Below are 25486 nucleotides of genomic sequence, written 5' to 3'. Positions count from 1 at the left end.
GATAGTCCTAAGGGCATGGGTTCGAGACGCTACGCGGAATCTTTTTCTATTATTTTCAGTTTCTACGATACTTTGTAAACAAGCCAAGATAACGACAAGAAGAAAGGACAGGACGATAGTGAAGTGTTTCCGACCCTCTTCTTATGTAATTGGAGCTCAGCCAAAACATTCACATCTGATCTGTCACCCGACGTATCGCGTGTTAATTTACTTTTAATGTAACTCGATCGCCTTTAATTATCTCCTTTATGCGGAGATCCCGCAAAGCAGCATCTACGAAGACCCGTGCTTAGTAAGGAAAAACGATATCTGTTCTAATTACGAAATGACGTCAATATTTCATCTTTGACTATCTTGTGTTTCTTTCAGTAGGTGTACAGATGACAGTTACTTCGTAAATTCGAGCAGATACAACTTAATTCAAACATGACATCCGCCTCGAAAGCTGACAAGAATTAAGTGCCATTTCACTTTATAGCTTCCTTCATGCATTGTTGTATGCATCCTTGGAGAGAATGTCTGCTCTTTCACAGTCAAGACACCGCCAAGCCATTCAACTCCGCATAAACGAGAAACAAAACCACGGCGCATACTACCTGTTTCGTGACTTATTGCCTACGATTATCTTTCCCTGTAACAAACGGGGCGTGGAAAATGTCGCTTGCCTCAACGGTAACATTGCATTAGGACATCTGTTAAGTCAGGGAATAACTTCCATAGGTGTTTCAGATGGCTCTGAGCACTTTGCGAAACTTCTGAGGTCATCAGTCGCCGAGAACTTAGAACTAATTAAACCTAAATAACCTAAGGTCATCACACACATCCATGCCCGAGGCAGGATTCGAACCTGTGACCGTAGCGGTCGCCCGGCTCCAGACTGCAACGCCTAGAACCGCACGGTCACTCCGGCCGGCTAACTTCCATAGTGCTAGAGGCAGCTGTAGAGGGGATAAAATGTAGAGGAGTACATCCAGCAGCTTGCAACTGCTACTCTGAGATGGAAAGGTTGGCACAGGAGAGAAATTCGTGGCGACCGCAGCAAACCTGCCAGAAGTCTGATGATTCGAATAAATTAAAACCCTATTGCAGGTGCTTAAACCCTAAGTGTATGAGAACAAGTTTCTTTTGGTAACTGAATCGTGGAAAGTACCAGCAAACCCACATGTATACGACAAGATTTTTCAAGATGAAGAATAATTCCCACGTGCAGTATTGGAGTGACTCCCCCCCCCCCCCCCCCCCCCCCCCCCTCAAATGCACACTGCTAATGCGACCCTGCGATGTCTGTTTTTATAGCCAGCTAAATGTTTTGAGCACAAAACTTCAAAACTACTCTTATCTTGTCGAGAGAAAGAAATCTCATTCCCAGGAGACTGCATGAAAATCCATTTCATTCCAATCACAAAGTCTCCTCGACAACATTAGGTGAAATGATGCCTCACACGTGGTTTACTGCCAAACGGTGCGACGACAGAGAATCTTTTACGAACGTTAACCAAATCTGTTTTTCTTAGAACGTTTAAAACATCCACGTGACTGAGAAATGCGACGTCTACAACGCGTGCAAGATGCCACGGAAATTGTTGCTTCGACAGTTTTTACAATGAATATTACCGCATCACGCACAAATCATTAACTGTTAAGTAATAAAAGTATCCAAGGAAATTCTCAAGTAAGTATTAGAATCGCCTCCTCGAAATTTATCTGTAATCCCAATTTTTCCTTTGCATATTGCAACACCTCGGTTTAGTTTACAGTGATAAAAGCTATAGAAAGAATAATTTAAAATTAAGAGGGGAAAATAGTGTAGAATCAGAGTTCGGTATTGCAGATCAAAATTATAGTACATCAGCAAGTAGTTTAAGTCTAAGTACAGCAAAGCCACGGAAGCTCCGTCATGGAGAAGGCAGTGACGTTAAACTCTTGTGATGAAAAACCTATAAAAAGGTCTGATCGTCATTATTGCTGCCTTTTTTCCTTGATTGTTTCGTTAAAGGGCGGGGAACCCGTGTCAGTCAGCGAGACAATAATTAGATTGGACGTTATCGTGTTAAGATTCACGATAAACTGTTAGAATATTACGGAGAGTAAATTTGATGCAGTGTGCGATCTCTGGCTGTTGGTAACAACGGAGTATTAAGGGGGATTTTAGGACTTTGGTGCTAGATTGGAACTTTACAGACATATAGACAACAGAAACTCAAATTATCTGCTGATACGAGGGAATTCAGAGGTACCGGTATTCAGATATTAACATGTGGACTTTTGAAAGTGTCGTGTGCTGTTAGTTGCGAATCTGGACGTAGAGCGCGTGCATATCAGCATTTGCGGAGTATTTAGACTCCTCCAGGCCAGGAACCTTTTAAATAGACCATCATCCACCACCATCTTAATCCTTGAATATAAAGTGAAAGTGAAATACAATTGTTGTACTTATTTCATTTACGTAGTACTAATCAGTGAAGGTTTTACGGAACCAAAGCAATTCAGCAGTAAGTCAGCACCACCTAGCGGAAAGCGTAGGCATTAACTAACACGCTAACTGAAGGGAACGTTTACGTGTCTTACGGACTGCTTGATATGAATTTTTGTGAGTGTTTGACGTCCGCACTCTCTCCGAAAGGTGGCGCAGGCTGTCTTAATCATAAAAGGGGGGAGTTTTAGCCGGGCAAATTACTAAATAAAAGCGATATTTACAAGACTCGCAGTAATAGTAAAACACGAGGCCCGCACCTCATCGGAGAGTCGTCGCTGTCACGTCGGGAAGTAAAGCCGGAAAACCTTCCGACGATACGTATTTACGAGCAGACGTCGACGAGGCGTACCTAAAAAGGGAACCACAAGAGAGTTGGGGAAGCTTCAATATCCTTTTGATGCATTTTATGAAATACAGCACACTGAGCATTATCTAGGTTTATTTGTAGTGACGTAGAAACAGAAAACCAAAAAGTCCGGCACAGTGGCGCATTCCGCCTCACCTCCGATCAACGCTGTGTACTCCTCCCGCCCTGCAGTCCGCTGCTTGGACAGTCGGCTAACTATAGTCGTCTACTGCCAAACCTAGGGTTCGGTAGTTTAGGTACAGTACCCGAACGACGTGGCAAATCGTAAGATTATCGAGAATATCGGCACCATTGCTAAGGAAAGAATATTAAATCAATGTGTGAGAGAGAAACTGGGACCCGACGACTTCTGTCTGTTTTTTGTTTCTCTGTTCGCTTGTTTTGCACGTAATTAGAATCGCACACCATTAGTGTTAGCCCAGCGTGTATTTTTTATCCTTACAAAATATAAATCGAATTTTACAAAAATGGTTCAAATGGCTCTGAGCACTACGGGACTTAACATCTGTGGTCATCAGTCCCCTACACTTAGAAATACTTAAACCTAACTGACCTAAGGACATCACACACATCCATGCCCGAGGCAGGATTCGAACCTGCGACCGTAGCAGCGGCGCGGTTCCGGACTGAAGCGCATTTTACAACTGATAATTATTGGTTGATCGCGTAAATTTCGCGCTTTCCTCTGACAAAAACTCTTACTTTTGATGCAATAACAGACTACACGAAGAAACATAGAAAAATCTATGTAATTATTGTTCTTATTATGTACTAAACAGAACGTTCTCCATCAGGATTGAAGGCAAAAAGTTTCCTATTATTATTGATAACAGGAAAGTTGTTTATGAGTATCAGAAACATGTTTTATGCAAGGTCGACAAAGTACTGAAGCAGTGTTTCATATGTTCTTGTTTTACCGTTTTCTTATATTTTACCTCTTTTTGTCGGAAATTAGATTTTAGTGCGCTACATGATAAAATCTGTATTTCTTCTACAACATCCGTCTGTTTCGCTTTGCAGATTAGCAACTTTCGAATGAAACAATAATTAAACGTTAACAATTTCAATTTTGCTACAAACACTGTTTTTTTGTTAAGCAACTGACAGGAGGATAACTATGTAGAACTGAAGAGTTCCGTAGGTTACGTGGCCCATCATACATCCTTACTCAGTTTCTAGACCGGTCACCACTTTCGGTTTCTGATCGCATACGCAAACAAAGCAATCGAAATGGGGTGACGCTTGATAGTTATGCAACACACCTAACATACTGGCAATGTGGCTACGATTGTAACTGGCCAATGCAACCAGTAGAACTACTTAATATGATAGCCTACCGTAGTTTTACAACTCTAACGCTAACATAAGTGGCATTCGCCCTGTCCAAGCTGTCCGAAAAATTTTACTTTCTGAAAGTTTTGGCCACCTAGAGATCGCACTTCTGTCACTTTCACTTACGGTCAAGCCCTGGAGGCACCACAAATTTGGACGAAATCGGTGATGACGCTTAGCGCGGTCGATTTGTTAGTCCTAAAATCTACGTGCTGCATCCTAAGCTAGCTATGTAGTTTTGTTTGTATAACCGCTGAAGTAATGGTTAGGACGGGTTCCGCTTACGTATTGAGTTAAAGCTCCAATAAATCACCTGCAAAGTAAAAATACATAATTTTTTGCAAAAGTCACATAAAGTTTTTATTTTTGCAGTCAGATTGTAAAGTTAGACTGGACACTATGTAGAATGTCGAGGATTATTGCGTATCACTTTCAAGGTGTCGTAATATCAATGCGTTCCCAGCAGTTTACCACCGCTCGTACAGCGCACTGCAAAGCGGAGGCCGCCTCATCTCTCTCTGTACTGTTCCTCGCACATGCAGAATGCAGCCACTGGATGCCCTAAACACTGACTGTCTGCCGATGCAGAAGGCACAACGGGATGGGGGGGGGGGGGGGGGAAGCTGGGATGGGGGTAGGCGCCGTATTGATCTGCTCGCTGGCGGTCCCCGATGCCTCTCACAACGACGGGCGGGGCTCTCGATGACGTCACACGCGGGACGTTACAGGCCTGCCGCAGCGCCCGGAGCACGTGGGCAAGCGTCCGCCCGCACCGGGCAACACGTCACAAACACTCCGCAATGGACACAAGAAGAGTAAAAATAGATTGGTAAAAGTACCGTAGGCTACTGTAGACTATCAAAGTACGGAAGTTCCCCTAATAGTCTTGGTCAGGTAAAATCGTAGCCGCATTACCTGTATGTAAGGTGTGTTGCTTACCTATCAGGCGTTACCTCATTTCGATCGCTTTGTTTGCGTATGCGATCAGTGTCTTACCATATTCCCTTAGAAACCGGAAGCAGTGAACCGTCTAGAGACTAAGTCAGGATGTATAAAGGGCCACATAACGTGCACAAAATTTTTATTCTGCATGGATACTTATCCCCCTGTCGATTACTTAAAAATAAATAGTGTTTGTAGCAAAATTGAAATTGTCAATGTTTAATTCGGTTTTTATACGAAAATCATTGATTTGTATCATGAAACACAGAGATGCTGTAGTAAAAATAAAAATACGCATTTATCATATAGTGCTAGAAAACCAATTTCGCCAACAGACGCTAAAATTTTAAAACAAAAGGTGCTAAACAAAAACATATCAAACATCACTTCAATACTTCATCGAACTAATGTAAAACAAATTTCTGATATCCATAAATAACTTGTGCACTTATCAGCAATAACAGGAAACTCTTGCCTCGGGTCATGATGAATACGTGTTCTATTGATTACAAAACAATAACAGTAATTATATAGATTTTTCATATTTGTGGATACATGCATTTACTACAAGGAAGTAATTGCTTTGATTACACAGAATCACAGAAGTAACCCAATCAACAAATTATTTTACTTATAAAGTTCAATTTATGTTTTGTAATCAGGTAAAATACACAACTGACTAACAGTGAACAACATGCGATTCTAATAACATGCCAGAAGAAGAAGAAGAAGCACCCAAACAAAAAAACAAAGACAAGTCCTAAATTTCCAATTTTTCTCTCTCACATTCATTTATGTTCCTTTCTCTACCAATGCTACCAGTGCTGCCTGCAAGGATACAGTTTATTTCGTCATCTATGTAGCCTATTGCACCAAAATTGACGAACTGCAAAAAAATGGAAACGATCGTATGGCATCGTTGGCCGGGAGGCCGCATTCGGGGGACTTCGGCCGCCGTGTTGCAAGTTCTTTATAGGTGACGTCATATCGACGAAATCCTTGAGTAACAGAAGAAATATTGAATTTAATTGATGAAAGGAGAAAACATAAAAATACCGTAAATGAAGCAGGCAAAAAGGAATACAAACGTCTCAAAAATGAAATCAACAGCAAGTGCAGGCTAAGCAGGGATGGCTAGAGGATAAATGTAAGGATGTAGAGGCTTATCTCACTTGGGGTAGGATAGATACTGCCTACAGGAAAATGAAAGAGACCTTTGGAGAAAAGAGAACCACGTGCATGGATATCAAGAGCTCAGATGGAAACCCAGTTCTAAGCACAGAAGGGAAAGCAGAAAGGTGGAAGGAGTATATAACGGGGCTATAAAAGGGCGATGTACTTGAGGACAATATTATGGAAATGGAAGGGGATGTAGATGACGATGAAAATACTCCGTGAAGAGTTTGACAGAGCGCTGAAAGACCTGAGTCGAAACAAGGCCCCGGGAGTAGACAACATTCCTTTAGAACTACTGACGGCCTTGGGAGAGCCAGTCCTGACAAAACTCCACCATCTGGTGAGCAAGATGTATGACACAGGCGAAATACCCTCGGACTTCAAGAAGAATATAATAATCCCAATACCAAAGAAATCAGGTGTTGACAGATGTGAAAATTACCGAACTATCAGCTTAATAAGTCACGGCTGCAAAATACTAGCGCGAATTCTTTACAGACGAACGGAAAAACTAGTAGAAGCAGACCTTGGGGAAGATCAGTTTGGATTCCGTAGAAATATTGGAACACGTGAGACAATACTGACCCTACGGCTTATCTTAGAAGCTAGATGAAGCAAAGGCAAACCATCGTTTCTAGCATTTGTAAACTTAGAGAAAGCTGTTCACAATGTTGACTGGAATACTCTCTTTCAAATTCTGAAGGTGGCAGGGCGAAAATGGAGGGAGCGAAAGGCTATTTACAATTTGTATATAAACCAAATGGCAGTTATAAGAGTTGAGGGGCATGAAAGGGAAGCAATGGTTGCGAAGGGAGTGAGACAGGGCTGTAGCTTATCTCCGAATTTATTCAGTCTTCACAAACAGTGAAGGAAACAAAAGAAAAATTCGGAGTAGGTATTAAAGTCCATGGAGAAGAAATAAAAACGTTGAGGTTCGCCGATGACATTGTAATTCTGTTAGAGACAGCAAAGGACTTGGAAGAGCAGTTGAACGGAATGCACTGTGTCTTGAAAGGAGGGTATAAGATGAACATTAACAAAAGCAAAACAAGTATAATGGAATGTAGTCGAATTAAGTCGGGTGATGCTAAGGGAATTAGATTAGGAAATGAGAGACTGTAAGTAGTAAAGGAGTTTTACTATTTGGGGAGCAAAATAACTGATGATGGTCGAAGTAGAGAGGATATAAAATGTAGACTGGCAATGGGAAGGAAAGCGTTTCTGAAGCAAAGAAATTTGTTAACATCGAGTATTGATTTAAGTGTCAGGAAGTCGTTTCTGAAAGTATTTGTATGGAGTGTAGCCACGTATGGAAGTGAAACATGGACGATAAATAGTTTAGACAAGAAGAGAATAGAAGCCTTCGAAATGCGGTGCTACAGAATAATGCTGAAGATTAGATGGGTAGATCACATAACTAATGAGGAGGTATTGAATAGGATTGGGGAGAAGGGCAGTTTGTGTCACAACTTGACTAGAAGAAGGGATCAGTTGGTAGGACATGTTCTGTGGCATCAAGGGATCACCAATTTAGTATTGGAGGGCAGCGTGGAGGGTAAAAATCGTAGAGGGAGACCAAGAGATGAATACACGAAACAGATTCAGAACGATGTAGGTTGCAGTAGGTACTGGGAGATGAAGAAGCTTGCACAGGATAGAGTAGCATGCAGAGCTGCATCAAAGCAGTCTCAGGACTGAAGACCACAATAACAACAATATATCGTCGACTTGCGAGTCAATGATGATGAAAATGATGATGAAGGACACATGGCACCCAGACCCCTGCCGAGAACTGAACGCTCTTTTTGTAGAGCGCAACTCCAGTAAAAAAAAATTTAACAATATCTGCACTTTATTGTGTTACACGGTGCGTGTTACCTCGGATAGAATGTCATCGATAGATGCAGGAGTAACTTCAGGCATGCCCCAAAGAAATGAGTTGGTAGCCTTGCTGTTCATATTATATATCAATGAGCTGGCAGACAACATCAGCAGTGGTCTCAGACTTCTCGCCCGTGATGCAGTTAATTCGGAGTAAGACAAGGAAGCGATTTCTGTCGGACTTTTTTTAAATATTTGTATTGGTGACGTGCTCAAACAATGGATTACACCCGTCAACGAAAGGAATTATTCCACGAGATTACTATTTACCGATGGATAAATTGTGTTAGCTGATAGCGAGAACACACTCCGAAGAGATGCTAATATCATATTTATTTATTTTGTTTGACGTCTTCCCGCATTGTGCAACTATCAACTCACGAGTGTATTCTGCTACCCGCACGACTTCAGGGTGTTCGTCGCCATAAAATCCAAACGAACTTCTACATGAAAACAGTCTGCACACCCGAGAGGAGCTCACAAAACTTCATTGGACTGTTCTGGCTCATCCACGCTACAGCCCGTATCTCGCACCTTGCATCTGTTTGGCCAAACGAATGATGTGCTCCACAAGAATCAGTACGTGTGGAGATTACCGATGCAGCAAGACTCCAATGTCGAGTAGAGTTGTGCCAGGCGGACAAGCAGACGCTCCCGTCACACTGAACGGCGACCATGTTCTAAAACAGGGTTTTGAAGCCAAATAAGTGAACAAAAGCAAGGTGTATTTGGAATACCGAAAACAAGAAGCCTGATTTAAGAATAAAAGTGTTGTATTACATATCGATAGCCTCTCGTACACTACCGGCCATTAAAATTCTTACACCAAGAAGAAATGCAGATGATAAATGGGTATTCATTGGACAAATATATTATACTACAACTGACATGTGACCACATTTTCACGCAGTTTGGGTGAATAGACCCTGCGAAATCAGTACCCAGAACAACCACCTCTGCCCGTGATAACGGCCTTGATACGCCTGGGCATTGAGTCAAACAGAGCTTGGATGGCGTGTACAAGTACAGCTGTCCATGCAGCTTCAACACGATATCACAGTTCATCAAGAGTACTGACAGTCGTATTGTGACGAGCCAGTTGCTCTGCCACCATTGACCAGACGTTTTCATTTGGTAAGAGATCTGGAGAATGTGCTGGCCAGGGCAGCAGTCGAGCATTTTCTGTATCCAGAAAGGCCCCTACAGGATCTGCAACATGCGGTCGTGCATCATCCTGCTGGAATGTAGGGTTTCGCGGGAATCGAATGAACGGTGGAGCCACGGGCCGTAACACATCTAAAATGTAACGTCCACTGTTCAAAAGTGCCGTCAATCCGAACAACAGTTGACCCAGGCGTGTAAGCAGTGGCACGAATACACGCTTCCAATGTACGTTCACGGCGATGTAGACAAACACGGATGCGACCATCATGATGCTGTAAACAAGACCTGGATTCATCCGAAAAAATGAAGTTTTGCCGTTCGTGCACCATCGCAGGCGCTCCTGTCTGTGATGCAGCGTCAAGGGTAACCGCAGCCATGGTGTCCGAGCTGATAGTCCATGTTGCTGCAAACGTTGTCGAACTGTTCGTACAGATGGCTGTTGTCTTGCAAACGTCCCCATTTGTTGACTCAGGGATCGAGACGTTGCTGCACGATCCGTTACAGCCGTGCGGATAAGATGCCTGTCATCTAGACTGCTAGTTATACGAGGCTGTTGGGATCCAGCACGGTGTTCCGTATTACCCTCCTGAACCCACCGATTCCGTATTCTGCTGACAGTCATAGGATCTCGACCAACGCGAGCACCAGTGTCGCAATACTATAAACCGCAATCGCGATGGGCTACAATCCGACCTTTAACAAAGTCGAAAACGTGATGGTACGCATTTCTCCTCCTTACACGAGGCATCACAACAACGTTTCACCAGGCAACACCGGTCAACTGCTATTTGTGTATGAGAAATCGGTTGGAAACTTTCCCCATGTCAGCACGTTGTAGGTGTCGCCACCGGCGCCAACCTTGTGTGAAGGCTCTGAAAAGCTAATCATTTGCATATCACAGCATCGTCTTCCTGTCGTTAAAATTTCGCGTCTGTACAGAAAGTACCAGTGGTCTAGGGGTAGCGTCTTTGATTCATAATCAAAACGTCTTCAGTCCCGGGTTTGATACCCGCCACTGCCTAAATTTTGATAAATAATCAGCATTGGCGGCCGAAGACTTCCGGCATAAGAAGTCAGCCTCATTCTGCCATCCGCCTTGTCAAAGAGGGCGGAGGAGCGGATAGAGGTTCAGGGCACTCCCTTGTCCTAGGGGTGGGAAATTGCCCTTAAAGGCGGAAGAATCAGCAATGATCAACGACATGAGGATGCGGAAGGCAATGGAAACCACTGCATTAAAGACACGTAACGTGTATCCACAGGACATGTGGCCTGTAGTTGAAGAACTGTCATGATGATCTCTCCATTGGCAAAAGATTCCGGAATAGTCCCCCATTCGGATCTCCGGGAGGGCACTGCCAAGTGGGAGGTTACCATGAAAAAAAGATTGAATAATCAACGAAAGGATAATGTTCTACGAGTCGGGACGTGGAATGTCAGAAGCTCGAACGTGGTAGGGAAACTAGAAAATCTGAAAAGGGAAATGTAAAGGCTCAGTCTAGATGTAGTAGGGGTCAGTGAAGTGAAGTGGAAGGAAGACAAGGATTTCTAGTCAGATTAGTATCGGGTAATATCAACAGAAGCAGAAAATGGTATAACAGGTGTAGGATTCGTTATGAATAGGAAGGTAGGGCAGAGGGTGTGTTACTGTGAACAGTTCAGTGGCCGGGTTGTTCTAATCAGAATCGACAGCAGACCAACACCGACAACGATAGTTCAGGTATACATGCCGACGTCGCAAGCTGAAGATGAACAGATAGAGAAAGTGTATGAGGATATTGAAAGGGTAATGCAGTATGAAAAGGGGGACGAAAATCTAATAGTCTTGGGCGACTGGAATGCAGTTGTAGGGGAAGGAGTAGAAGAAAAGGTTACAGGGGAATATGGGCTTGGGACAAGGAATGAAAGAGGACAAAGACTAATTGAGTCCTGTAACAAGTTCCAGCTACTAATAGCGAATACCCTGTTCAAGAATCACAAGAGGAGGAGGTATACTTGGAAAAGGCCGGGAGATACGGGAAGATTTCAGTTAGATTACATCATGGCCAGACAGAGATTCCGAAATCAGATTCTGGATTGTAAGGCGTACCCAGGAGAAGATATAGACTCAGATCACAATATAGTAGTGATGAAGAGAAGGCTGAAGTTCAAGACATTAGTCAGGAAGAATCAATACGTAAAGAAGTGGGATACGGAAGTTCTTAGCAATGACGAGATACGTTTGAAGTTCTCTAACGCTATAGATACAGCAATAAGGAATACCGCAGTAGGCAGCACAGTTGAAGAGGCATGGACATCTCTAAAAAGGGCCATCACAGAAGTTGGCAAGGAAAACATAGGTACAAAGAAGGTAGCTGCGAAGAAACCATGGGTAACAGAAGAAATACTTCAGTTCATTGATGAAAGGAGGAAGTACAAACATGTTCCAGGAAAATCAGGAATACAGAAATACAAGTCGCTGAGGAATGAAATAAATAGGAAGTGCAGGGAAGCTAAGACGAAATGACTGCAGGAAAAATGTGAAGACATCGAAAAAGATATGATTGTCGGAAGGAGAGACTCAGCATACAGGAAAGTCAAAACAACCTTTGGTGACATTTAAAGCAACGGTGGTAACATTAAGAGTGCAACGGGAATTCCATCCAGTATTAGAATCGGAATTTAAAAGCGCTTTTGAGGACTTACGGTCAAATAAGGCAGAAGGGATAGATAACATTCCATCAGAATTTCTAAAATCATTAGGGGAAGTGGCAACAAAACGACTATTCACGTTGGTGTGTAGAATATATGAGTCTGGCGACATACCATCTGACTTTCGGAAAGGCATCATCCACACAATTCCGAAGAAGGCAAGAGCTGACAAGTGCGAGAATTATCGCACAATCAGCTTAAGAGCTCATGCATCGAAGCTGGTTACAAGAATAATATACAGAAGAATGGGAAAGAAAATTGACAATGCGCTAGGTGAGGATCAGTTTGGCTTTAGGAACGGTAAAGGCACGAGGGAGGTAATTCTGACGTTACGGCTAATAATGGAAGCAAGGCTAAAGAAAAATCAAGACATGTTCATAGGATTTGTCAACCTGGAAAAAGCGTCCGACAATATAAAATGGTGCAAGCTGTTCGAGATTCTGAAAAAAGTAGGGGTAAGCTATAGGGAGAGACGGGTCATATACAACATGTACAACAACCAAGAGGGATAATAAGAGTGGACGATCAAGAACGAAGTGCTCGTATTAAGAAGGGTGTAAGACAAGGCTGTAGCCTTTTGCCCCTGCTCTTCAATCTGTACATCGAGGAAGCAATGATGGAAATAAAAGAAAGGTTCAGGAGTGGAATTAAAATACAAGGTGAAAGGATATCAATGATACGATTTACTGATGACATTGCTGTCCTGAGTGAAAGTGAAGAAGAATTAAATGATCTGCTGAACGGAATGAACAGTCTAGTGAGTACACAATATGGTTTGAGAGTAAATCGGAAAAAGACGAAGGTAATGAGAAGTAGTAGAAATGAGAACAGCGAGAAACTTATCATCAGGATTGATGGTCAGGAAGTCATTGAAGTTAAGTAATCCTGCTACCTAGGTAGTAAAATAACCAATGACGGACGGAGCAAGGAGGACATCAAAAGCAGACTCGCTATGGCAAAAAAGGCATTTCTGGCCAAGAGAAGTCTACTAATACCAAATACCGGCCTTAATTTGAGGAAGAAATTTCTGAGGTTGTACTTCTGGAGTACAGCATTGTATGGTAGTGAAACATGGACTGTGGAAAAACCGGAACAGAAGAGAATGGAAGCATTTGAGATGTGGTGCTATAGACGAATGTTGAAAATTAGGTGGATTGATAAGGTAAGGAAAGAGAAGGTTCTACGCAGAATCGGAGAGGAAAGGAATATGTGGAAAACACTGAGAAGGAGAAGGGACAGGATGATAGGACACGTGCTAAGACATGAGGGAATGACTTCGATGGTACTAGAGGGAGCTGTAGAGGGTAAAAATTGTAGAGGAAGACAGAGATTGGAATATGTCAAGCAAATAATTGAGGACGTAGGTTGCAAGTGCAACTCTGAGATGAAGAGGTTAGCACAGGAAAGGAATTCGTGGCAGGCCACATCAAACCAGTCAGTAGACTGATGAATAAAGAAGAAAAGCACGTCATCTTCGTGGTGCAGCGATTTTAATGGCCAGTCGTGTATATTCTCTGAACCGAAAAGTCGACGTGAGGATTCTACTGTACCGCGCTGCCCTCCCCTCCCCCCACTCCCTCCAGTTTGAGCTCACGCAGTCATTGGCCGTCCCCGACTGCGTGCTGGGATGCTATGAAGCAGATGGTTGGGACGTTTTGGCTCACCACTGTATCGCCGTTTAATGCAAGTGACTAGTGCCGACGCGGTGCGCGTTGCGGGGAGCTCGGGCAGACCGCCGCCGTCACTTGTTAACCGCAGAGCAAGGCCGTGACCGACAGACGGCGTGTGACGTCACGGCAGCGGCCCGGCCGCCGCATCGATTCGAACCCGTGACCCGCGAGCCGGAGTGGGGCGACTCGGGTCGACGGCCCGGCAGCGGCGGCTGGCTGTGGACGTGGCGGATCAATAGCGGTGGCCGACCCCGCGGGTTGGGGGGGGGGGGGGAGGGGGGCTGGGCAGGGCAGAGCGCACCTCAAGGCCGCGCGGGGAAGTCCCGCCGTAGAGGGGAAGTCCCGCCGCAGAGGGGAAGTCCCGCGCAGGTGCAGAGCCCTTCACAGTTGTCGCCCGCGCTGGAGGGTGTGGCCGCCGCGCGCTCTCGCCACAACGCAACGCAACCTGTGCAGATCACATCATTCATCTGCCAAAGCTTAAAGTTGGTGCTTTTCGAGGAACAACGACCAAGTGGTTAACTTCATATTTGACTGATAGCAAGTAAAAGCTCCCAACATAGCCGCATTTACACTGCAAGTTTTCTAGACTGCAGTCTACAGGGACCGACACCACAAAAATGTAAAATTAAAAATCGAGTGCCTTCCCTTGGAGTCCAACCATATTCTAAAAATGGATGTGCGTATACAGGATCTTTCCCTAACAGCGTGCAAAAATTTAACAGGGCATAGAAGGTGCTCCACTAAACAGTTAGCCGCGCGCATTAGCCGAGCGGTCTGGGGCGCTATAGTCACGGACTGTGCGGCTGGTCCCGGCAGAGGTTCGAGTCCTCTCTCAGGGATCAGTGTGTGTGTTTGTCCTTAGGATAATTTAGGTTAAGTAGTGTGTAAGCTTAGGGACTGATGACCTTAGCAGTTGAGTCTCATAAGATTTCACACACACTAAACAGAGCTACGCAACCTGCAATCGGAGAAACCGACCAGATTACGGAGGTAACAGGAATAAAATCACATTACTCTGTTCTTTTTTATTTAGACTAGTTATAGGTAACTCCACATGTCACCACTGCCACAATCAACGTACCGCCTGTTCTTTATCTGATAAAATGGCATCAACGTCAGTCAAGCATGACATCGCCGAACAAGATTTTGACACACCCTGACAAATATCCCCTGCGTGTTTCGAATCACATCACAGACAGCTACAATTCCGAAAACTAATTCCATTTCCGTATCCACTAAAGTCTCGTACGCGAGTGACTGTACACATCCCCATAGCAAATAACCGAGAGGATTTAATATAGGTGATCTCACAGGCCACGTAACAAGAGCCCCCTTCCAATCCGGCGACCAGGAAATGCAGCTTAGAGACAGTTGCGATGATCCACACATCGTCATGTTGCATCCACATCTTCTCACGAACAACCAACGCTACGTTCCCCAACAATTCAGGTAGAACATAACGGCGAAGAATTGACTCCTTCGAACTGTGGTGTTGGATGAAACTTCTTGGAGTTCCACGGACTGCAAAGAGAACCAACAGATCAATATTGGAGCAAATAAAACCAGATTTCTCCCTGGAAGGTTTAATGTTAAAAGAGAAGCTGACCTACTTTGGACACACAATGCGAAGGCATGCCTCGCTGGAAAAAAACATTAATGCTGGGGAAGATTGAAGGAACTAGAAGAAGAGGACGTCAGGGGATGAGATTGATCGATAGCACCACAGGAGCAACGTGTGCCAACCTGGGAGGTCCACCGGAAAAGTGCAAGACAGGAAAAAGCGGCGCGATTTGGTTCATACGGTCACGAAGAGTCGGAACCGACTATACGAATAGAGAGAGAGAGGAAAGTAATCTGACTTCTGAAGTTATTTCCTAGTCAGTAGTCCGATTGTTTAAGAAATCAGTGATGAAGGAGGGGGTGGGGGGTTACTGCTCGTTCACTAGAAGCCCCTCACGGTGGCAAACAAAATTCTTTAGAGAAATCAGAAGAGAAACAGACCCAGTGGTACCCGCCTCGCCGCTTTCCGACCTCCGTGTTTGTTGACACTGAAGGCTGCAGCCCGGCGCGGCGTTGCGTAGCGGCGTGAAGGCCGGCCCGCCTGTCCGCCGCCCCCAGGACTCGCCGGCGCGTCGGGTCGATACGAGCGGCCGGGCCGACGCCAGCTGCCTCCGGGGGTGGGTCCCGCCCCCAGCAACAGCCGCAGGCCGGGGCAGCGGCTCAAGGTCGCCGCCCTCGTCTCTCCAAACTTCCTAACTGCTACCGCCACGTTCCCCCAGAGCCATCCAGTGCACGGTACCGAGGATGTGATCAACACTAAGGTGGCTAAAGTCGTGGCATGCCTTCTGCTATCGTATCGGACTTCCTTCCGCCTGGCTTGCTGCAGCAACACGATGTGGCGTGGACTGAACAAGTCGTTGGAAATACCCTGCACATATATCGAGACACGCTGCCTCGACAGCCGTCCTTAATTGCGAAAGTTTTGTCGGTGCACCAGCTGCCCTCTCGACTGTGTCCCAATAATATTCGATGGGATTCGTGTCGGGCAACATGCGTGGCCAAATCATTCACTCGAATTTTCAAGAATGTTCTTCAAACTAATCGCGAGCAACTGTGGTCCAGTTTGTTGTTTGGGAACATGAAGTCCAAGAAGCCGAACCATTTCTGCAGCGGACCCAGGCCATTCTATGCAAAGACAGCCCACATCTACATCTACATCTACATACATACTCCGCAATCCACCATACGGTGCGTGGCGGAGGGTACCTCGCACCACAACTAGTATTTTCTCTCCCTGTTCCACTCCCAAAGAGAACGAGGGGAAAATGACTACCTATATGCCTCTGTACGAGCCCCAATCTCTCTTATCTTATCTTTGCGGTCTTTCCGCGAAATGTAAGTTGGTGGAAGTAAAATGGTACTGCAGTCAGACTCAAATGCTGGTTCTCTAAATTTCCTCAGTAGCGATTCACGAAAAGAATGCCTCCTTTCCTCTAGAGACTCCCACCTGAGTTCCTGAAGCATTTCCATAACACTCGCGTGATGATCAAACCTACGAGTAACAAATCTTGCAGCCCGCCTCTGAATTGCTTCTATGTCCTCCCTCAATCCGACCTCATAGGGATCTCAAACGCTCGAGCAGTACTAGAGAATAGGTCGTATTAGTGTTTTATAAGCGGTCTCCTTTACAGATGAACCACATCTTCCCAAAATTCTACAATGAACCGAAGACGACTATCCGCCTTCCCCATATCTGCCATTACATGCTCGTCCCACTTCGTATCGCTCTGCAACGTTACGCCCAAATATTTAATCGACGTGACTGTGTCAAGCGCTACACTATTAATGGAGTATTCAGACATTACTGGATTCTTTTTCCTATTCATTTGCATTAATTTACATTTATCTATATTTAGAGTTAGCTGCCATTCTTTACACCAATCACAAATCCTGTGCAAGTAATCTCGTATCCTCCTACAGTCACTCAACGACGACACCTTCCCGTACAACACAGCATCATCAGCAAACAGCCGCACGTTGCTATCCACCCTATCCGAAAGACCATTTATGTAGATAGAAAACAACAGCGGACCTACCACACTTCCCTGGGGCACTCCAGATGATACCCTCACCTCCGATGAACACACGATCGAGGACAACGTACTGGGCTCTATTACTTAGCCACTCACATACTTGGGAACCAGCCCCATATGCATTAGGGAGCCGCTGCTAGCTTCCACAGTGCCATGTTGACGACCTTGATGCCTGACTTGGTGGAGTGCGCCACGCTCTGCTCTCCCCAACTGAGCCTGGGACTCCTGCGACCGCGCCACAGCTTTCCGGTCGTCTAGCGTCCAAGTGATACGGTCAGGAGTCCAGGAGAGGCGCGGCAGGCGGTGCCGTGCTGCTGGCAAAGCCACTCGTCTGCAGCCAAAGCCCATTAACGCCAGTTTAGCAAAAAAGTGACTCAAATGGCTCTGAGCACTATGGGACTCAACATCTGAGGCCATCAGTCCCCTAAACGTAGAACTACTTAAACCTAACTGTCTTAAGGACATCACACACATCCATGCCCGACACTGATTTCTGAGGTTGTTTCACGCAGTGTTGCTTGCCTGTTACAGCACGCTGGACCCGCGTTCGGGAGAACGACGGTTCCATGCCGCGTCCGACCATCCGACCGTCCACGATTTCCCTAAACCGCTCCAGGCAAATCCCGCGATGGTTCCTTTGAAAGGGAACGGCCGACTTCCATCCCCAACTTTCCTCATTCCGATGAGACCGATGACCTCGCTGTTCGGTCCCTTCCCCCAAACAACCCAAACCAACTTGTCAACGCCACGCAAACGACGTTGGTCTCCGTCATTAATTAAGGCCGTCGACAAACGGGTAGTCCGTGGTGAGAGGTAATGCCTGACATTTGATATTCTCGGCACACTCTTGATACTGTCGATCTCTAATCGTTTCCCAAACGTGTTCAGTCTTTTTAATTCCCGTCGTGCGGCCATAACCACGTCGGAAGCGCTTCACATGAATCAGCTGAGTACAAATTACAGCTCCGCCAATGCACTGCTATTTTATACACTTTGTGTTCGTGGTGCCCTCCTTCGGTAATTCTGGAATTCAGCATAGTGTTTGCCCACCCTTAGCCCTGATTACAGCTTCCACTCTCGCAGCCATACGTTCGATCAGGTGCTGGAAGGTTTCTTAAGAAATGACAGCCGATTCTTCACGGAGTGTTGCACTGAGGAGAGGCATCGATGTCGGGTGGTGAGGCCTCACACGAAGTCGGCGTTCCAAGACATCCCAAAGGAGTTATATAGGATTCAGGAAAGGACTCTGTGCAGACGAATCCATTACAGGGATGTTATTGTCGTGGAACCACTCTCCCACATGCCGTGCATTATGAACAGCTGCTCGATCATGCTGAAAGATGCAATCGCCATCCACGAATTGCCCTTCAACAGTGAGAAGCAACAAGGTGGTTAAGTCATCAATGTAAGCCTACGCTGTGATAGTCCCACGCGCAACAACAAGGAGGGTGCAAGCCGTCTCCGTGAAAAACGCGACCAAACGGTAACACCACTGTTGACACTACACACACCGGCAGACGACGTTCACCGGGCATTCGCCGTACCCACACCCTGCCATCCGATCGCCACACTGTGTACCGTGACTCGTCACTTCACACAACGTTTTTCCACTGATCAACCGTCCAATTTTTACGCTCCTTACACCAAGGGAGGCGTCGTTTAACATTTACCGGCGTGACGTGTAGCTTATGACCAGCCGCTCGACCTTGAAATCCAAGTTTTCTCACCTCCCGCCTAACTGTCATAGTGCTTGCAGTGGATCCTGATTGAGTTTGGAATTCCTGCGTGATGGTCGGGATAGATGTCTGCCTATTACACATCACGGCCCTCTTCAACTATCGGTGGTCTCTGTCAATTAACAAACCAGGTCGGCCTGTACGGTTTTGTGCTGTACGTGTCCCTTCACGTTTCCACTTCACTATCACATCGGAAACAGTCCACCTAGGGATGTTTAGGAGTGTGAAAATCTCGCGTACAGACGTATGACACAAGTGACACCCAATCACCTCACCACATTCGAAGTCCGTGAGTTCCGCGGAGCGCCCCATTCTGCTCTCTCACGATGTCTAATGACTACCGAGGTCGCCGTTAAGGAGTACCTGGCAGAAGGTGGCACCACAATGCACCTAATATGAAAAACGTATGGTTTTGGCGATTTCCGGATACTTTCGATCACATAGCGTACCTCGTGTACGCGATACAACCGCCATCTCTATGTGTGTATATCGCTGTCCTATGATATTTGTTACTTCAGTGTGACAGAGGTGCTGACGAGGGATAGTGGAGTTGGAGAGGGGGAACTGAGGGCCGATTAAAATTACTTGACAGTTGACGTCCGCCAGTTGCCACTCTAGTGTTGCCCCTGCGGCTGTCGGTGCCGCTTGATTGTAGGCGACACACAAACATGGCGGGTCATATTACAAATACTGTTAACGTGTAACGCGGAGCAGTGCTGGAAGCGTCCGCCGCGAGGTACGACAGAGATGCAGACGGTCTGTCGACAGGTGATTTTCAGTGACTGCGCCAGACGACGTCTTCTGTAGTCCAGAATTAAAACTTCTGCCTTAACCCAACCACGCCCTCGCGATGTGCAAAGTTTCCGAGAAAACAGAGGCGGAACTAAAATCACGATCGCCTTGTTCACGACATTAAGTTAGACCTTTATGAACAAACTCAAGACATAAAATTTCAATCTTAGTGCTAAAAGCAAACTATAATTTTTCGCTCTCGTTGGTTACCTGAAACCACCCTTTCACTAGCTACAGGAGTTGCTGCGTTATCATCCGATGAGCAGTCACGATTGCCCCTTGATTGCAGTTTGTAGACGACACAAGCAGAATTGTAGGTACAAATATGAGAGCAAACAAGAAAGTTAAATGATGCACCACAGTATTAGAAATAAAAAGGTATCCATTTAAACCAATTAGTTGAATACAAATATGGCAACGGCCTTACCGCAGTGGATACACCGGTTCCCGTCAGGTGTATGGGTGACAATCCGGGCCGCCACGCGCTTTGCCATTTTTCGGGGTGCACTCAGCCTCGTGATGCCAACTGAGGAACTAATCGACCGAATACTAGCGGCTTCGGTCAAGAATGCGTTCATAACGACCGGGAGAACGGTGTGCTGACCCCACGCCCCTCCTATGCGCATCCTGCACTGAGGATGACAAGGCGGTCGGATGGTCCCGGTGGGCAACATGTGGGCTGATGACGGGTTGCAGTTGAATAAAAATAATAATCCATATCTTTTGATCTAGAAATAAAAAATTGCTGCATTTGACGAGATTGGGATGTTTGTTGTTGTGGTCTTCAGTCCTGAGACTGGTTTGATGCAGCTCTCCATGCTACTCTATCCTGTGCAAGCTTCTTCATCTCCCAGTACCTACTGCAACCTACATCCTTCTGAATCTGCTTAGTGTATTCATCTCTTGGTCTCCCTCTACGATTTTTCCCTCCACGCTGCCCTCCAATACTAAATTGGTGATCCCTTGATGCCTCAGAACATGTCCTACCAACCGATCCCTTCTTCTAGTCAAGTTGTGCCACAAACTCTTCTTCTCCCCAATCCTATTCAGAACTTCCTCATTAGTTACGTGATCTACCCATCTAATCTTCAGCATTCTTCTGTAGCACCACATTTCGAAAGCTTCTATTCTCTTCTTGTCCAAACTATTTATCGTCCACGTTTCACTTCCATACATGGCCACACTCCGTACAAATAGTTTCAGAAATAACTTCCTGACACTTAAATCAATACTCGATGTTAACAAATTTCTCTTCTTCAGAAACGCTTTCCTTGCCATTGCCAGTCTACATTTTATATCCTCTCTACTTCGACCATCATCATTTATTTTGCTCCATAAATAGCAAAACTTCTTTACTAATTTAATTGTCTCATTTCCTAATCTAATTCCCTCAACATCGCTAGACTTAATTCGACTACATTCCATTATCCTCGTTTTGCTTTTGTTGATGTTCATCTTATATCCTGCTTTCAAGACACTGTCCATCCATCCAACTATTTTTCCAAGTACTTTGCTGTCTCTGACAGAATTGCACTGTCATCGGCTAACCTTAAAGTTTTTATTTCTTCTCCATGGATTTTAATACCAACTCCGAACGTTTCTTTTGTTTCCTTTACTGCTGGCTCAATATACAGATTGAATAACGTCGGGGATAGGCTGCAACCCTGTCTCACTCCCTTGCCAACCACTGCTTCCCTTTCACGTCCGTCGACTCTTATAACTGCCATCTGCTTTTTGTACAAATTGTAAATAGCTTTTCGCTCCCTGTATTTTACCGTGCCACCTTCAGAATTTGAAAGAGAGTATTCCAGTCGACATTGTCAAAAGCTTTCTCTAAGTCTACAAATGCTAGAAACGATGGTTTGCCTTTCCTTAATCTTTCTTCTAAGATAAGTCGTAGGGTCAGTACTGCCTCACGTCTTCCAACATTTCTACGAAATCAAAATCTGATCTTCCCAGAGGTCGGCTTCTACCACTTTTTCCATTCGTCTGTAAAGGATTCGCGTTAGTATTTTACAGCTGTGACTTATTAAACTGATAGTTCAGTAATTTTCAAATATAACAACACCTGCTTTCTTTGGGACTGGAGAGATTAGGATACATTTAGAAATTTACAAAAATTTGATGGATTCGATGAGATTATAACCTACAACGCTAGATTAACTCTATCGCAGTCAACCACGAATAAGTCTAAGGCGTGCCATAACACATCTTCAGTAAGAAAGCCTCTCCAAAATGCTCGACTTTGGGCAACAACACTTCTTCCGACAATCACTTAGATGCATGTGTTCCGTTCTTCGAAAATGTTTCTTACAGTATTAAGCGTCTGCTAGTGAAATGTTTCCTTCTCCAGAGGTAAAAGTTTAAAGGAAAAGCTTCTGCGTACAGTGGGAAATAGAGTGTGTTTCAAAATGAATATGCAGGTTTTAAGGTTTTGTAGCACGTATTACATTCACTTTACAATTAAATAAAATACACCAAATGAAAGAGCAACACCAACAGTTTTTCTTACAATTATTCAGTGAACACCAATCATACATCGAGTCGATAAGCGAGTTGTTTCGAAACGTTGATCAATGTGTTAGTTGTAACTGTTTCAATAATACTGTTTCTAAAGTTGGACAGATCAACTGGCACCGGAGGCACAAACGCATGATCCTATATGAACCCCCAGAAATGAAAATGACATGGGGTCACGTCGTGTACGGACGTGGAGGTGGTGCAGGACGTGCTCCGTGACGCGGCCCCAGCGATCGGGTCCGACGCCCTTCAGCCAGTCGCCTGCCGAGGCGGACCACAACTCGGTGCCTAATGAAGTCGTGCTGTGCAGCCTCCTGCAGTTGAGGCACGGCCCACGCTAGGACCACATCAACAGTTGCCTCACCGCAAAAGAAACCCCCATAACTTTCTGCGGGGATGCAGCACATTCAATTTAGGAGAGTCTCGTTGCGGCTGTATCATCTCCTAGGGATTTGCTGATCACCAGATACGCACATTATGTGTGTTAACACTTCCACTAACGTGAAATGTCGATTCGCGACTTAAGACGACACGATCCAGAAAATCTTCGTTGTCATGCAGCAACATTTCGTTTCCCAAGGTGGCACGCAAACCGCAGTCTGTAGGTAGTAGAACTTGTGACAACTGCAAACGATAAGGACGTAGTTGTAAGGCTCTCCTTGAAAACCTCCACACAGACTCCAATGGAGCTGCCAATTCATGACTGGCCTTCCGAGATGATTTCTTGGGGCTACCTACGGCAGACACCCACTCGTTCAACACGTTGTTTAGTCGCTCTAGGTCGTTTCATACTCTTCCATTTGCTCGCAGTTATACGAACAAAACTGTCTGACTTGCTATTTCATTTTGTGTATTATTTACAATCCCAAGTTGAACGTTATAAGTGCTACAAAGCCTTAAAACCCGTATATTCAGTTTGAAACTCCATATATTGCTAATAGTTTTTCGAATTCAGGCGTCTATAACCGGACCTGTAATAACTGACCATGCTATTACATTGGTCAGGCAGAGCATCTGTTAGGAAAGAAAGGAGTGGATACACGTAATTCTACGTATGGCGAACACTTACTGACTGCTAGCCACACCCCGAAAAATATGGAAGACATAGTTACTTTGCAGAAAGCAGTCAAAGGGCGCGAGTTGTACCGTCGGGAAGAACCAGATATCTTTAAACATCTAGAGCTCAGGAACGAAAATTTACTATATGATTAACCACATCTTACTTGCAGACAATTTTTCGGATACTTCAAACCTACACTGTGCAAAAAGAGTTTATACAGTTGCCAGCAGCCTTTGCAAGTAGCTCATTTGCATACGTGTTCGTTTCCCATGTTTTATATTTTGTGAAGACATTGATTTCACCCGCTTTCGTTACAATACGTTTTTCATTACACAACGACCCATGCACAAATCTCTTTCATTGACATGTACGCTTATCAAAGCGCGTGTACACATTAACATTATTGCCGTTCGTACGATAATGGACCGACACTCGAACTCGGGAGCTCTTCCTTCCGCGGGCAAGTGCTCTACCACCTGAGCTACCCAAGCACGAGACTCACGACCCGTCCTCACAGCTTCAATTCCACCAGTACCTCGTCTCCTACCTTCCAAACTTCACAGAAGCTCTCGGTCCGTCACACAGTTTTAATCTTCCAGGAATTTTCATATCAGTGCACACTCCGCTGCAGAGTGAAAATCTCATTCTGTAATGTATTTGTGGTCTCATAAGGGTTTTAATGTAAGTTTTCATATTTTACTTTACATCAGAGTGCTTTAACAATCGTTATTTCTCATTGTTACATTTCTTAGTTTTGTTGCAACCTCAACGTATTTCCGCACACAAAGGAATTACAGACACCGGCTGCGAATCGACATCGATTTAAACCCGGCTCTCCTACTTGTTAAGCAGATTGCATACGGACAGAGTGGTCATCGCAACTGAGCAGACTCCCCAAGGACTCCTCTCGTCATACCCAAATTCGCAACTTATCCACATTCCCGTAACAGTTCGAGTGTGGGCTGCATCCGCACTGAAGTGACATGCTCGAAAGAACAGACACCGCAAATATAATTAAGGCGGGGCGGTCAATTGATCGCTTCCTTGGAGATGACACCGGGCGGAATGCGATAATGGTGAAGGGGCACTACGTCAGTAGAATGTGGATGAGTTGAGAATTTGGGTCTGACGAGAGACGTGCTAGCATAGTGCGTGCAGTTGCGATGACCTCTGCGTCCAGACTACTAGGTGGTCAGCGATCTCACTAGTACGCACAAGACCCGGGTGCAAATCCTAGTCCGGCACAAAGTGTCAACTTTCTCCATTGAATAAAGTAATTCCCAATAGCAACAAATGTCATTAATTCCTTTCGGTCTTATTTCATAGTGGCTGCGGGATCTTTCAGACATGTCCGAGCGAAGAGACACCACATACGCTGAAATGCCAAAGAAACTGGTGTAGGCATGCGTATTCAAATACAGAGATTAGTAACCAGAAAGAATACGGCACTACGGTCGCCAACGCCTATATAAGACAACAAGTGTGTGGCGCAGTTGTTACTTCGGCTACTGCTGATACAATGCCCGGTTATCAAGATTTAAATCAGTTCAAACGTGGTCTCACAGTCTTCACACGCGCGATGGCACACAGCAGCTTCGAGGCAGCGATAAAGTGGGGATTTTCCCGTACGACCACTTCACGAGTGTACCGTATATATTAGAAATCCGATAATACAATAAATATCCTACATCGCTGCGGCCGGAAAAAGATCCTGCAAGAACGGGACCAACGACGACTGAAGAGAATCTTTCAACGTGACAGAAGTGCAACCCTTCCGCAAATTGCTGCAGGTTTCAATGCTGGGCCATCAACAACTGTCAGCGTGCGAACCATTGAACGAAACATCATCAATATGAGCTTTCGGAGCTGGAAGCTCACTCGTGAACCCTTGATGACTGCATAACATAAAGCTTTACGCTTCTCCTGGCGCGACAACATCGACGTTGGACTATTGATGACTGGAAACATGTTGCCTGGTCAGACGGCTCTAGTTTCAAATTGTGTCGAGCGGATGGACGGGTACGGGAATGGAGACAATCTTATGAATCCACGGACCCTGCATGTCAGCAGTGGACTGTTCATGCTGTTG

General features: G+C 45.2%; 1 protein-coding gene across 1 annotated transcript in view; it reads right to left on the bottom strand.

Moving 5' to 3' along the window:
- Positions 1–25486, bottom strand: part of LOC126292032 (nascent polypeptide-associated complex subunit alpha, muscle-specific form-like) — a 397943-nt gene that overhangs the window by 298831 nt on the left and 73626 nt on the right. Inside the window, exon 3 of the mRNA XM_049985825.1 lies at positions 15712–15955. Coding sequence (XP_049841782.1) covers positions 15712–15955 — 244 coding nt within the window. The remainder of the gene's footprint in view (positions 1–15711; positions 15956–25486) is intronic.

This window comes from Schistocerca gregaria, chromosome 9 (assembly GCF_023897955.1).
Source record: "Schistocerca gregaria isolate iqSchGreg1 chromosome 9, iqSchGreg1.2, whole genome shotgun sequence".
Classification (NCBI taxonomy): domain Eukaryota; kingdom Metazoa; phylum Arthropoda; class Insecta; order Orthoptera; family Acrididae; genus Schistocerca; species Schistocerca gregaria.
This window is presented reverse-complemented; position numbering and strand designations above follow the sequence as displayed.